At 35.8% G+C, this 15,786-nt stretch overlaps 1 protein-coding gene across 5 annotated transcripts in view; it reads left to right on the top strand.

Annotated features, from left to right (window-relative positions):
• Positions 1 to 15,786, top strand: part of PFKFB1 (6-phosphofructo-2-kinase/fructose-2,6-biphosphatase 1) — a 49,895-nt gene that overhangs the window by 9,017 nt on the left and 25,092 nt on the right. For all 5 annotated transcript variants that reach the window (XR_014020064.1, XM_081277545.1, XM_081277546.1 and 2 more), the window contains exons 2-3: positions 12,730 to 12,855; positions 15,453 to 15,546. Coding sequence is in view for 4 of the 5 variants with exons in the window: in XM_081277545.1 (XP_081133671.1) it covers positions 12,730 to 12,855; positions 15,453 to 15,546 (220 nt within the window). In the remaining variant the exon portion in view is untranslated. The remainder of the gene's footprint in view (positions 1 to 12,729; positions 12,856 to 15,452; positions 15,547 to 15,786) is intronic.

The following is a 15,786-nucleotide window of genomic DNA, read 5'->3' as shown; positions in this document are numbered from 1 at the left end:
CATGACAACCTGTGGCATTCCTTAAAGAAAATGCTGTAGAAGTATGGAGACCTCTAAGACTTCAACCTCTAGGAGCTTCTTACTCTCATGCCAATCTACACTCAGCCTTCAGCAGTTTGTCAAAATTACTATTTAGGTATTCCTATTAGCCTCTTGGCATTCAGAGCCCTCTGCTCCAGGGAAGCAAATCTTCCTTATTGCCTCTATCTAAAAATGCTTGACTCCTCACATTTCAAGGTGGCATTTTTCTCTATTGCTTCACTTCTCTGATGGGTCCATGAAAGTCATTGAATTTCAGTTTGACTAAATTTTCCCTGTAAAGATGAGACCAACAACTTCCAAGATCTTGGAACTGAAATTGAAAATTTCTTGGTTCTTTTTTAACCTCACAAATTTGGATTTTTATTAATGTTTCTCAAATCAATGTTGGCTTAGCTTTACCCACATGTTTACCATTTTACTTGCTCTTCATTTGTTTATACCTCCCAGCACTTCCTTCTGTGACTATTTGTTGTGTTCCTGAAATACATTTCATAGAATCCCTCTTATTGAAGGTTTGTTGGTAATAAATTCAGAGTTGTCTGACAATGTGATTATCACATCATCATTCTTAAAAAGTTTTTTCTGAGTACCTGATCCTGGGTTAATAGTTGTTTCCTCATAGAACTTTTTAATGCTATTATTCCACTGTCTCATTTTTCATTATTATTGTTGACATGTTAACTGTGAATCTAATTATTACTCTTTTTATATTTTATTTTTTAGTTGTAGTTGGACATGATACCCTTATGTTATGTTATTTAGTTAGTTAGTTTTATATGGTGCTGAGGATCAAACCCAGGGCCCTGCATGGCTAGGCAAGCACTCTACCACTGAGCCACAACTCCAGCCCTAATTATTACTCTTATTAGGTAATCTTTCTATTATCTCTGATTGCTCTTAAGACCTATTTAGCATTATCATTCTTAATTTGATTATGGTTTTTCTAAATGTTGTTTCTTTTTGTTGTTATTTTTTTAAGTTGGATTTCCCTAACCAGAAGACTGATGTCTTTTATCAATTCTGAAAAATTCTGTCACATATAATTTATTTAGATATTGCTTCTCCAACATTCTATATTTAGTTGGACCCATGGCAGACTTTATCATTCTAGTCATATTTTAAAATTTTTATTTAATATTTCTATATTTTCTTATTCCTATTCACATTGTATGTAATTTCTTCAGATTTATTTTCCAATTTACTAATTATCTCTTCACCTCTAATTTGCTGCTTAACCCTGTATAGAGGTTTTAGTTTCAATACTTTTTATTTTTAATTTCTACAAGTTTTATTTGATTCTTTTAAGAACACATGTGGTCTTTTTTTTTTTTTTTTTTTGACAGGCTCATGTTTCTTTACCATACTTTTGATTAACTTTTCTTTCTTCTTGCATCCTTTTTGTATTGGGGATAAAACTCAAGGCCTCATGCATGCTAGGCAAGCACTCTACCACTGAGCTATACCTTCAGCCCTTTTTCATTTCTTTGAAAGTATCATACATGTTTATTTTATAGTATGCAACGTCTTTGCAATTCCAATTTATCCATAGTTCCTGTGGATTCTTGTTCATATAGGTTTTTCCTGTGTGCATGTGTGTGTGTTGTACTAGCTAGAGAGTCCCCTTACACACATAATATACATTACATCCCCAAATCACATTAATGTAGGATGTAGTTAGAAATTCTTCCCACTTTGAGCCCACAGAATTTTATTTATTATTTTTTGTACATGTTGTCTCCTAAAGCCCACATTCAGTGACCCACCAAAGAAACATGCACTTTGCTACTCAATAAACACCCAACATGTGTGTGTGTGTGTATATATATATTTTATATATATATATATATATATATATATATATATATATATATATATATATATTATTTAAACAAAAATGCCTTTTGGACCACTGTGTTTTTAAATCTATTGTTGTTTAACAAATTACCACCTCCCAAAATTTCATAGCTTAGAACAATAAACATCTATAATCTCATAGTTTTTGTGGGTCAGAAATCAGTGCACAGCTTATCTGGGTCCTCTTGCTCAAACTCTCTAAAAAGGCTACAATCAAGGTATTGGAAGATTTCCCCCATCTACTGGGGGAATCTTCTTCCAAAGCTACTCATATGGTTGGTGGCAAGATTCAGTCCCTTACAAATATATTAGAATGAAGCCCTTAATTTCTCAGTGGCTGTTGGTTAGAGACCCTCATCAGCTCCTTGCCATATGAACCTTCCCAGTGGGAGCTCCCAGCATGACAGCTGACTTCCAGTGAAGAAAACTAAGGAAAAAGCAAGAAAAGATTTTACAAAGATAGAGGTCAGAATATTTTTGTGACAAAATCTTGGAAGTGATATCCCATAACATTCTCCTAGTCTGTTTTTAAAATATTTTTATTAATGCATTATAGTTATACATAATAGTGGGTTTAATTTTGACATAAGCATATATTAATGAAATAAAATTTATTCCACTTAAGTCTCTAATACTTCCTCTTTTCCTTCTCTCCTTCCTTCCCCTGATCCATTTCTCTATTCTACTTGTCTTCCTTCTATTTATTTATTGTTTTTTAAATTGGTACTTTATAGATATACATAAATTAAGCTGAATTCCCTGTGGTATATTCATATATGTACATAATATAATTCAGTAGATTTCCTCTGCAGTTCCCACATTTTCCCATCCCTTCTCCTTCTCCCTTGATTTCTGTACTCTACTCCACTGATCTCCCCTACTGTATTTGTTGGGCATTTTAGGTGTTTTGAAGTGGGAAGAGTTATTTACAAATATAGCCTAAAATATTGCCAGAAATTGAAATATCTCTTATAAGTTTTATCCCATTTCCAAATTGAATAAGATGATACACTTCTTAAAATTACTTGGAAGTTTACAGAATGCTTGTAAAGAATGTGACTGGCTCTCATACAATTCTTTTCTAAAAACAGTAATTCATGGTGGCAAAAACAGAATTTTATTCACCCCAAAGGACTGTTTGCACCCACATATGCTTAGTTTCACCCATTTTCAATATCCTCCACCAGAGTGATGTTTGGGTTTCTTTTATATTGTTTATTGTTGCATTATAGATGTCAGTGGTATTTGTTACAATTGATGAACATACATTGATACACCATTATCATCCAGACACCACAGTTTATATTAGTTTTTTTTTAATACTGGGTATTTAATTCAGGGACACTTAACCACTGAGCCACAATCCTAGCCTGTTTATATATTGTATTTTGAGATAGGATCTCACTAAGTTGCTTAGGGCCTCACTAAGATGCTGAGGCTGGCTTTGAATTTGGGATTCTCCTGCCTGAGCCTCCCAAGCCACTGGGATTACAGGTGAGTGCCACCACACTTTTTTTTTTTTTTGTAAGATTAAAGGAAGTATTTCTCCCTGGGATTACAGGCATGCACCAACTCAGAGTAGTTTGCTGCCCTAAGAGGACTTTGCTTCTATTTATCCTTCCCTTCCTCTTCCCATGCTCTTTTTACATGCTCTCATTCTCCCTATTTTTAAAGCACTTTTTAAATTTTTTCACAATAACCAGATTCCCTAGCCGTTTATCCACAGAGTCATGGTTCCTTTAATCGAAAAATTATATCTAGAAACCAAGATCTGAGTGCCAGATATGCTGGTTACTTCTAAGTTCTCACTACTTCTAGCCCTCTCACCAGACAGAACTAAAAACATTTGTGTGCATACAGACACATTTATATTTTGGTGTATTTCTACTGATATATATGCTGATCAATCATGAATTAGAACTGATACTTTTTTTTGAGAGAGAGACAGTCTCACTAAGTTGCTGAGAGTGGCCTCAAACTTGTGAACTTCTTGACTCAGCCTCCCAAGTAGCTGGAATTACAGGCATGCGACACTGCAACCAGCTCGGAATTTATATTTCTGACCCTGAACCAATACTATGGTCTGGAGTTTCTCCTTTGTTTATTGTTAGCTTCTTTCTCAGACAGTAAGATACCTGGCTTCAATTACCTATTATTCATTCATTCATTCAACCCTACTGTACTGGTAGTTTCAGCCCTATTAAACCATAGCTCAGTGAGAAATAAATTTATCAACACAAGAACAGTGTATATACAGACCTTTTCTATTACAGGTCTTACAGTATCAGTCAAACCACTATTTTCCATAATAATTTATTTGTATCTTCACTGCCTTTGGTGAGGTTACACTGTATACTTGTAATACAGTTAGATCCATTCATCACAAACTGTAATCAATATTGGGTAACCCAGATATTTCAGTTGATTTTTTTAAAAACTTAAATACATAAAATTCAGTTCTGTGGCTTTTGACAAATTTGTGAATTCAGTCATCCATGTGTACTGTACCCAACAAAACAATTCTATTACCCTAAAAATTCTCTTGTTCATTCCATTATAATTAATCCCTTTGACCTCCCTTAGCCCCTGGAAACTACTGGTCTGTTCAATTCCTATACTTAGTTTTGCCTTTCCAGAATGGCATATAAATGAACTTATACCACAGTGGCAGCTTTTGAATTTTGCTTCTTTCTCTTAGTGTAATGCATTTTAGATTCATCTCAATTATTGTGAGAATTAATGGTTCTCTTAAATGCTGAATGGTATTCCAGTTTTTTATTGTAACAGTTTGTTTATCCGTTGATTAATTGAGTGACATCTTGGTTATTTCTGGTTTTTAATGATTTTTAATAAGGCTCTATAAACATTCTCATATGTATTTTTGTGTAAACTTAAGTTTTTCAATTTACTTCATAAGAATTTAAATGAATTCCTGTACTTAGGCATGAAAATGCTGTATCATATGTCTTTTTCATTTAGTTTTAAAAGTAAGTGCCAAGCTGAGTGTGATGGCACATGCCTATAATCACAGCAGCTTGAAAGGCTGAGGCAGGAGGGCCCCAAGTTAAAAACCAGCCTCAACAATTTAGTGAGACTCTAAGCAACTCAGTGAAACTCTGTCTCTAAAAAAAATATAAAAAATGACTGAGGATATGGATCAGTGGTTAAGTGCCTCTGGGTTCAATCCTCAGTACCAAAAATAAAAAAAATTTTAAAAAATAAAAAGTAAGGGCCAAATTGTCTTCTGTTTTCCAACATGCCCGAACCAGTTTGGATTCCTACTAGCAATGAATAAGAATTGAGAATTGCTTTTGTTCTGCATCCTGGCTAGTATTTAGTATTGTCATGTGTATATGTTTGTGTATGTGTATAATTTTAGCCATTTTAAGAATCTTATTGCCTTTTTGTGGTGCAGGGGACTGAACTGAGGGCCTCAGCATGCTAGGCAAGCACTCTAAGTTCCACTCCAGCCCTTATTGTACTTTTGCTTTTCCCTAATGATTGATGCAAGCTTCTTTGCCATCTGTGCTTTTTGGTCAGTGAAATATTTTTTCAGATCTTTTGCCAATTTTTTTTCAGTGCTGGAGATTGATTCCAGAGCCTCATGCATACAGGTAAGTGCTCTACCACTGAGCTACATCCCCACCCTTTTTAATTTTTTTTTTTTAAATCTTGAGACAGGATCTCACTAAATTTTCCAGTCTGGCATGGAACTTGCAATTTTCTTGCCTCTCGAGTAGGTAAGATTGTAGGTGTGCCACCAAAGTTGGCTCTTTTGCCAATTTTTAAAATTACATTTTCTCTTTTATACCTCAGTTTTAAAAGTTCCTTATATATTCTGCATACATCAGATATATAATTCACAAATATGTTCTTCCAGTCTGACGCATTTCTTTTCATTTTCTTAAATGTCTTCACAGATAAAAATTTTAAAATAAAAATAATTTTTATAGGTAAAATTTTTATAATCTAACTTTTTTTCCTTTTTCATGGATCCAAGATTTTTGTAATAAAATAAAAAACTCATCAACAAACCCAGTATATGCAGATTTTCTCACATGTTCTCTTTTAAAAGTTTTATTGTTTTTCATTTTCTAATTAGGTCTATGATCAATTTTGAATTACTTTTTGCATAATGTACAAGATATGTGTTGAGGTTCATTTTTTTGCTTTTGTCCTAGTGCTATTTATTTATTTATTTATTTATTAAAAAGACTCATTTTTCTCCATTGAGTTGCTTTTGCAAGCTGTCTAAAATCAGTTGACCATATTTGAGTGGGTCTGTTTCTGGCGTCTTTATTCTATTCCACTGGTCTGTATAGTTATTCTTTTGCCACTACCATACTGTCTTGAGTATTGAAGCTTTATAGTATGTCTCAAAATGAGGTAGTGAGGTTCCTGTAATGTTGATTTTACTTTGCAAATTATTTTAGCGATTAGAGCTCTTTTCTATTACCATATACCTTTTAGAATCAGTTTGTATCTAAAAAAAATCCTTGTGGGAATTTTTATTGGTATTGTGCCAAATCTATAGGTCACTTTGCAAAAAATGGATATTTTTTATTGATTTTTTAAAAAAATAAATGACAGCGGAATGTATTACAATTCTTATTACACATATACATCTTTAATATGTTAAGTTCTCCTATACATGAATACATTTTGTAGTTTCCAGAGTATAGATTCTATACTTGTTTTTGTTACCTTTATACCTAAGTATTTTATCTTATTAGAGATACTATACATGAGGCTAAAAAGGGTTTAAGTTTTAATTATTAACTGATTATATATAGGAGTCTGATTGATTTTCCTTCAGTGACATTTTATCCTGTGTACTTGATAAACTCACTTATTAGTTCTGGAAGAGATATTTGTAAAGTCCCTGGGATTATCTACATAGATAATCATGTTGGCGATGAACAGGGATAGGTTTTTCTTCCTTTACAATCATTTACTTCCTTTGTTTGCCTTATTGTTTTGAATAGGAGTTCCAGTACTACATTAAATATGAGTGTTGAGAGTGGACACCCTTGCCTGGTTCCTGATGGAAGAAAGCAGTTAGTCTGTCAATACAAAGTATAATGTTACCTATAAGGTTTTTGTTGTTGTTGTTGTTTGTTTGTGTGCTTGTTTGTTTGATGCAGTTCTGAGGGATCAAACCCAGGGCCTCATGAATGCTAAGCAAGCACTCTACTACTGAGCCACATCGTGGGCTGCAACTATAGGTTTTTTGTAGATATCTTTTATCTGGTTGGGGAAGCTCACTTCTATTTCTAAGTTTGTTAAGAATTTTCATCATGAATTGATGTTGTATTTTGCTAAATTTTTTTTTATTTACCTGCTGGTATATTATGGAGTTTTACTTCTTTAGGATGTGTTATATTGATTGTTTTTTTCTATGTCAAACCAGATTTTAGATATATTCCTTGACTATGATATATTAATTATTAAATTTATATATGGTCACATTTGTATCACATTTGTATGATATTTCTGAGGATTTTTATGCCTGTATTCATAAGGAATGTTCATTTGTCTTTTTCATTTTTTGTAGAATTTTTTTCTAGTTTTGAAGTCAGGGTCATGCTGACCTTACTGGATAAGCTGAGAAGCACTTTCCTGCCTTCTTGTTTCCTAATCAGATTGTGCTATTGGTGCTATTTCTTCTTTAAATGTGTAGCAAAATTTGCCCACAAAGACATCTGAAGTTGAGGAATTTTTTGGACAATTTTTAAATTACAGATTTAATTTTAGTAATAGTTATAGAATTTAGATAATACATTTCATTTTGGGTGAATTTTGGTAATTTGTGCTTTTTTTCTGAAAAATTTATATGCTTGGAGTTGTTTATTATAATATCCTTCATTTTAATATCTGTGTTTATATTTCCTATTTCATTCTTTTAAACATTTTTTTAGTAATCAATGGATTATTATTTTATTCATTTATATGTAGTGGTAAGAATCGAACTCAGTTCCTCACACATGCTAGGCAAGCACTCTACCACTGAGCTACAACCCTAGCCCTCCTATTTCGTTCCTGATATTTTAAATTTCAGATATTATATTTTTAGTTCAAAATATCCATTTGATTTTTGTTTATATCTTCCATTTTTTGCTGAATTCTTCTACTTTTAATATTTGTTCCAAGATTGTTATTGCTCATCAATCATATTTATAATGCATGAATTTTATAACACTTAATTTTAATGTCTTATTGTTTGTAACTATTGTTTGTCTTTTTCCACATGATGGAGATTTTCATGGTTCTTTGCATGCTGATTTTATTAGTTAGCTTTGAATTACTACCATGAACTATCTGGGGCAGCTAAATTATAAAAGAAAAGTTTATTTAGCTCCCGGTTTTGGAGGTGCTGAACATTGGTTTGGCCTCTGTCAAGAGTGGCAGATGGCACCACATCATGGTGGGAGTGCATGTTGTAACAGCAGTGGTCACATCTCAAACAGGAACAGAAAGAGTTGATGGGTGGGGCCAGGTTTGTTCCTTTTATCACAATCCACCAGGAATTCAAGGGGTCACATGAGAACTACCAAGCAGTTGCACAAAAACTACCTTAATATGTTCCCAATGACCTAAGGACCTTCCACTAGGCATCCCCTCCTAACATTACCAACCTTTTAACCAAGCCTTCAATCACAATGTACCCTTGGGAGACATAATAAAATCATATCCAAACCACAGCACTGATAGATTTTGTATTCTGGAGATTGTAATTATTATTTTGAGATTATGAATCTTGTTTACATTGTATGGAGAAGGTTGACATTTTTCTTCTAGCCTTCTGTGTATCATAGTTCCAACATCAATTCAATTTTCAAAGCTTTTGCAGTAGTACTATTTAGGACTGTCCTATATGTGCACCACCTAGTGGTCAGTCTGGTATCTGCATAAAAGTCTTCTTGGTGATGCTGGGGCTGGGGCTCAGTGGTAGAGCACTTGCCTAGCATGCGTGAGGTACTGGGTTTGATCCTTAGCACCACATAAAAATAAACAAATAAAATAAAGGTATTCTGTCCATCTACAACTACAAGAAAATTCTTAAAAAGCCTTCTTGCTAATTGAGTCTTCAGATCTTTGGTATGGTAATTAGGATCAAACACTCACAGGTCACAGATAAAATCTTGACTCTTCCCTGTCTTTTTGGTACTTTCCAGTTCCCTAGGATCCCATTTTCTGTCCTCTACTCAGAAACTACTCATTGTCATGTCCAGAAAAAGTTGCAAGAGGATAGAGGAAAAACTTGTATGAAGTCTACTTGTGTCCTCCTGACACTGTCTCAACCTACAGAAAGAATCTCATGCCATGGTTGAGTTTTGATTCCTGGAGGCTCCATTCTGTGCCACTCATGTTTCTGACCACTTTTCCTATTGCCACTTTTACTGTGGAACCGAACAAGTAGAGTAAATAAAAACCCAAGGGATTTTAGGGGAAATTTCTCTGATCTCAATTTCTCATTTCCATATCTTAAGCTCAGACTATAAGCTTTCTTGTGCATCTGACTGTCAGCTAAAGAATGCTCACTTCTAGGTTTCATGCCATATTGAATTCAGGCTCAGGACACTGAAGGAGAAAAATATAATGTTGAACTTCCAACTGTTTAAGTGGTCCTTTATACATACTCTGGTGTTCTTCCCTGATTCACCCACTTATATGTATATTTACTTTTCAGTATTCATATCTGTGTCCAGACATTCTATCAAGGTTTTATATTTGTGTTAGTGAGAGATTAAAGAAGGTTCCAGAATCAGATCCAGCTGTATGTTTTATAGACAACAACAAAAAAATGCATTGTTTTGTAGTTGGATCTTGCTTTTTTATCCAATAAGACAATCTTTGTCTTTGGTGTGGCTTTAGGCAATTCATGATGAAAGTGATTTTTATATAATTGGATTAAAATCTACCACATTGCAAACTGTTTTCTATTCATTGTATTTGTTCTTGCTATTTCTTATTCATTGTATTTGATTTGGTTCTTTTTCCCCTCTTTTTTCCTTAACTTTTCTCATTATATTTTGTCATTTAAAATTTTTAAACTGATACACAAAAATTGTACATGTTTCCGGGATACCAGAAATAAACACTGCACAGAAAAATAAGTACCACATGATTTTACTCACATGTGGAACCTAAATGATTGTGCTCATAGATATTGAGAGCAGAATGGTGGTTTCCAGAGTCTGGGGAAAGCAGTGGGATGGAGTAAGGTTGATCAATTGATACTAATTTATAATTATAAAGGACCAGGGAGTTCTGGTATGCTATTGCATTGTGAATATTTGATCATTTTTATGATCTCATTTTATCTCCTGCATTTACTTAATATTTAAGTGTTTTGTGGGTTGTTTTTTGTTTGTTTGTTGGTTGGTTGGTACTGGGGATTGAACCCAGGGTTGCTTAACCACTGAGCCACATCCCCAGCCTTTTTTTTTTTTTTTTAGTTGGACACAATACCTTTATTTTATTTATTTATTTTTATGTGGTGCTGAAGATCGATCCCAGGGCCACGCATGTGAGACAGGGTCTCACTGAGTTGCTTAGGGGCTTGCTAAGTTGCTGAGGCTGGCTTTGAAATAGTGATCCTCCTGCCTTAGCCCCGCCCCCTGAGCTGTAGGGTTTACAGACATGTGCTAGTGTGCCTGGCCCTTCTTTTGATTTTTGAAATATAGTTTTGTGAATTTAGAATTCTAGATTGGCACTTTTTTCTTTCAACACTTTAAAAATTTCATTCCTCTGACTTTCTTGCTTATGTGATTTCTGACAAGAAGTCTAGTATAATTCTTCTCCTTGTTTCTCTGAAGGTAACATGTTTACTACCTACCCTTTCCTTCCTGGCTCCCTTCAAGATTTTTTTTTTTGTTATTTTGTTTCTTTGTTTGTTTTGGTACTGAGAATTAAACTCAGGGGCATTCAACCACTGAGCCACATCCCCAAACCTATTTTGTATTTTATTTAGAGACAAGGTCTCACTGAGTTGCTTAGTGCCTCGCTATGTTGCTGAGGCTAGCTTTGAACTCACGATCCTCGTGTCTCAGCCTCCCAAGCCACTGGGATTACAGGCATGCCCAGCTCAAGATTTTATTTTTGTCCTGATTTTCTGCAATATGAATTTTATATTTATGGGTGTGTTTTTGAAATTTACTATGCTTGGTGTCCTCTAATTTTTTAGTTCTATTTTTTGCTGTTAATCACTAATTTTGGAAATTTGTGGTTACTATGCTTTCAAATATTTCTTCTGCCCTGCTATTTCTTCCCTCTCTGTTTTCTAAGCACATATATGTTACACTTCTAGGTATTGTTCCACAACTATTATTTTGTGCAGTTTTTTTCCATTTCATTTCTTTCTTTCTTTCTCCTTTTTCCTCCATTTCTTTTGCACTTAATTTGATTATTTCTTACACTTTCCATCCACCTTCTGAAATCATCTGTGTGATCATTCATGATTACATTTTCAAATAGAGCCTTTAACACATTAATAGTATCTATTTTAAATCATCTGATAAATCAAAAATCTTCATCATAACTGAGTCTGGTTCTGATGACTGCATTGTATCTTTGGACTTTTATTCTATCCTAGATTCTGCCTTTTGGGCTGCTTCCTGGAGACAATCTATCTCTTGCATCTTTTATATATATATATTTCACTATTTCACTCCTTTTTCTTTTTGGTATCAGGGATTAAACCCAGGACACTTAACTACTGAGCCACATTCTCAGCCTCCCTTTTTTTCATTTTGAGACAGGGTTTCACTAAGTTGCTTAGGTTCTCACAAAGCTGCTGAGGCTAGCCTTGAACTTAAGATCCTCCTGCCTCAGCCTCCCATGTCACTGGGATTACAGGCATGTGCCACCATGCCCAACTTCACTATTATTTTTAGCCTGGTAGTGAGGAATAGGAGACTAGAGCATTCCATGTTATTCTGATTAAGTCAGTCTTAGGCAGGTTTACCCTGCGTGTTGGAGGTACGACTTTCACAAATATTTCTGTCCCTCCTCCAAATATAATGGTGGGCCTAGCATATTTTCCTGCCCCTCCTGGATTATAACTCTTTCCTTCATTTCTCTCCTTTAAATATACAGAGTTTTCACCAGTGCTCTCAGTTTTATTGCCCTTCCTTCTGCAGTTTAAGGGGGGTTTCCCCCTCAGAAGAATAGGGTAGATTTGTCTGGTATTGACCATTGCACTACCAGCAGCAGTGAGTTACCACCAGTGCTCTCATCTACAGATTTTTGTTACCTTTCTCCATAAATATTAAGGCTTTTTTTTAACCCCATAGAGAATATAGAGGCAATGGTCTCAGCAGAATTTCAGCAATGGTTATTTGTTCCATTTTCCTCCCCAATCCAGAACTACAAGATATCTTTCTCAGGATCCTTTCAGTCTTCCCTGACAGCACCTGGTAGAATTCCTGGAAGAAAATAACAAAAGGATATGAAACCATCTATGTCAACAGACCCTATGTGCTGCACATTCTCACATTGGCCCACAACTAGCCTTTAGCAATTCATTTATAAATTTTAGTTGCATCTTCTTAGGAGTTTATATTTGCTCATCAGTATCTGCCCCAGGTAAGCAAATGCCTGTGTCCTCTTGCTCCCAGCAGATGCCTGTTTTTACATGTTTGCGGTTAGCTATTTATCTTGCAACCTCAGTTTATTATGAGTTCAAAGAAAGTCATTAGTATGCAGTTTTCAGCTTTTTTTTCCCTTTGTAATGGTGGGAGAGATGTTCTTTTCAACTCTACATCTCTGAGCTAATGCCAGAATATTATATAGTTCTGGGGATAAGCTTTTGACTCTCTGTTTGTCTTCCAGCATCCATACCCCAGTTTACCAATTCCCCAACGATGGTGATCATGGTGGGTTTACCAGCTAGAGGCAAGACCTATATCTCCACGAAGCTCACACGATATCTTAATTGGGTAGGAACACCAACTAAAGGTATGTCTCTGAAACCTTCTGTTATACATCCCTTCTGCAGACACTGGTAGAAAACTGAGTAAGGTAGGAGGCCAAAACCCTCAGTATCAAAAATGCCTCATCACCATTATTACCTGGATTACATTACTACCATTATTACTACTAATACTATATCACTGCTACTACATTATTATAAATTTTGTAATTTCTTGAGTAATACTCTATGCCCAGTCCCATGATGGGTGGTAAGCACACGAAACTAGTATTAAGACAATGCTGCTGGGCATGGTAGTGCACGCATATAATCTCAGTGGCTCAGGAGGCTGAGGTAGTAGGATTTCAAGTTCAAACCTAGCCTCAGCAACTTAGCAAGACACTAAGCAACTTAGTGAGACCTTGTCTCAAAATGAAAATGAAACTATAAAATAAAAGGGCTGGGGATGTGGCTCAGTGGTTAAGTGTCTCTGGGTTCAATCCCTGGTACAAAAAAAAAAAAAAAAAAAAAGACTTAATGCCTGCTCTCAAGATGTTTCATGACCATAAAAACAACCTTCTGACCAGAGCAGTATACTAGTTTTATTATCATTGCTATAATTGCACTGCCAACATCACTACTCTTATTAGCATTATCACATCTTCATAATTTCATAGTTGGAGAAATTAAAGCCAAAGAGATGAAATGCCTTGTCTAAAGACAAATAGCTGTAAGTGACAGAACCAGGATATGTTTGACTCCAAGCCTGACACTTATTGTACTAGACCTAATGCATTGGCCCTACTGATAGGAAGAGAAAAATCTTCCTATATTGGTTCTGTACTCTCCTTTTCTATATTCACTTCCTCTCTGTATTTCCCTTGCCCATCCCAACATCCTATCCATATACCCTTTTCCCTCCATTCATCTTTCTTCCCTTTCTTCAAGTTTTCTCTCTCTGCTTGCAATTGAACCCAAAGCCTAGTACATGATAAGCACACAGTACTGCTGAGCTGCATCCTAGACCCCAGATCCTCTCTTTGCCCCCCTCATTTCTTCTTTCCCTACTCCACCAATGGAGAGTTTTCCAATAGTTTTCCATATGCCAAAACATATGCCAGGCATTGAGGATGAAAAAACAGAATAGACTGTGCCCTGTCCTTAAAGAGTTATTAACTTGATTATGATACATAAGAATACCTCGTATCACCTAGAAGTCCCTGAGCAAGGTTCTTAGGGGGCTTAGAAATAAAATTGTCAACTGGAAGGCAATAAAAACTTCCCAGATTGGGTATATTTATGCTAGGTCATAAGAGAGGAGGGTAACATAGCAGAAGGGAAGGTGAGAAGGAACCACTCTCAGGGAGGACTACAAGCTCTGAGGAACCTATGCTGAGTGGAGGGATACATGGTACTGTGGCACATGGGTCTTTGCCATGACCCCCCTCTTCCTATCTGCTCCATTCTACTCACTCCTCACAGAGGCCTACATAGTCTTTTTTCAAAGCACAAAGCAGACATAACTATAGCATTTAAGAGTCCCCTTGACCTGCAGGTTTAAACCAAGGCTCCTTAGCCTGTCATTCAAGGCCTCCACAATTGGTCCCTTCCAGCCTCTCAGGCCCCAACCCCAGTGGATGACACACCATCCACAAATAGTCTCATCTGCTGATACTATCTATACCTTTGCTTGAGCTATTCTTTTCCAGGAACGCCCTTGTTCCCTACCCTCATTTCTATGCATACCTATAAAAGGCACCTACCCCAGTAAGCATGTTTCAATGCCACTTTCTCTAAGAAATCTCAGATCAATCCAGATGGAATTTGTCTCTCTTTCTCCCTCACTCTTTTGCATAACTCTATATTGTTCACCAGAGCACTTAACAAATTACATGGGAACTCTCTCTTTACTGGTTAATTTGCTGTCCTACCTGCTGGTTTGTGAGCTCCTTGAAGGCCCCATCATGAAGATCTGGTTATTCTCTGAGATCCAGAACTCATATCCTTCTTCACAGAATTGTCATCAATAGTATTTGTTAGATGAATGAATGAAATATTCCCTGCTTGGCTTCTTATCCTCTTATCCTTCATTCCTTTTCTCCCCTATGACTTTTCACCATTACAAGTAGGAGAGTATGGACTAGAGATTTAGATTTAAATTTTTTGTCCTGATACAGAAAAATGAAATAGCTCTAGGCTAGGAGTTAGAAGGCCTAGTGTATGCCTGTTACCACCTCACTCAGTTTGACCCTGGTGATTGATTGATTTTACTTCCTTAATCTCTGTCTCTTCATCTTTCCAGTGGAGTAAGACATTGAGAAGGTTGCAGTTTATGATAAAATATAATAATTTTAGAGCCAAACATACTTGGGTTTCAATCCTAGATCCCCACTTTTTAACTGTGAAAGTTATTTTCTATCTCTGAACTTCACTTTCCTCATTTATAAAGTGGGAATGGTCATCCATATAACTTGCAGGGCTGTTATGAGGAAAATAATGGGCTGGTAGTTTATAATTTGAATTTTACATGCACATTTTATTGCTTAAAATTATACCTTCTTCTACCTCTGAGTCCCTCTAAGCAAGGACATTTTTTGGCCACTGGGATCTTCCCAACTTCTTCACTAGGGCTCCCTGCTTTCAGTGTTTAATTTAGGCCAGTATCGACGAGAGGCAGTGAGCTACAAGAACTACGAATTCTTTCTCCCAGACAACATGGAGGCCCTACTTATCAGGAAGTAAGTACCCAACATATTACGGACCTGTGCTACCTGTTGGCTGAGGGAGGCCTTTCTTCAGATCATGGGAGAGTGGGACAGAGTAACCTGGGTAAGAGACAAAGCCCTACTCAAAGGGTAATTGGGACATCCCTGCTCAAATCCTGCTAACCATCTTCTTATCAGGAACCTTTTAAGTTCTTCTACTTCTAACAGGAGAGTAGAAACTTCTTAGCCTAGCATTTGAGATGAAAGTCTAAA

This window comes from Spermophilus citellus, assembly GCF_964194105.1.
Source record: "Spermophilus citellus genome assembly, chromosome: X".
Lineage (NCBI taxonomy): Eukaryota > Metazoa > Chordata > Mammalia > Rodentia > Sciuridae > Spermophilus > Spermophilus citellus.
This window is presented reverse-complemented; position numbering and strand designations above follow the sequence as displayed.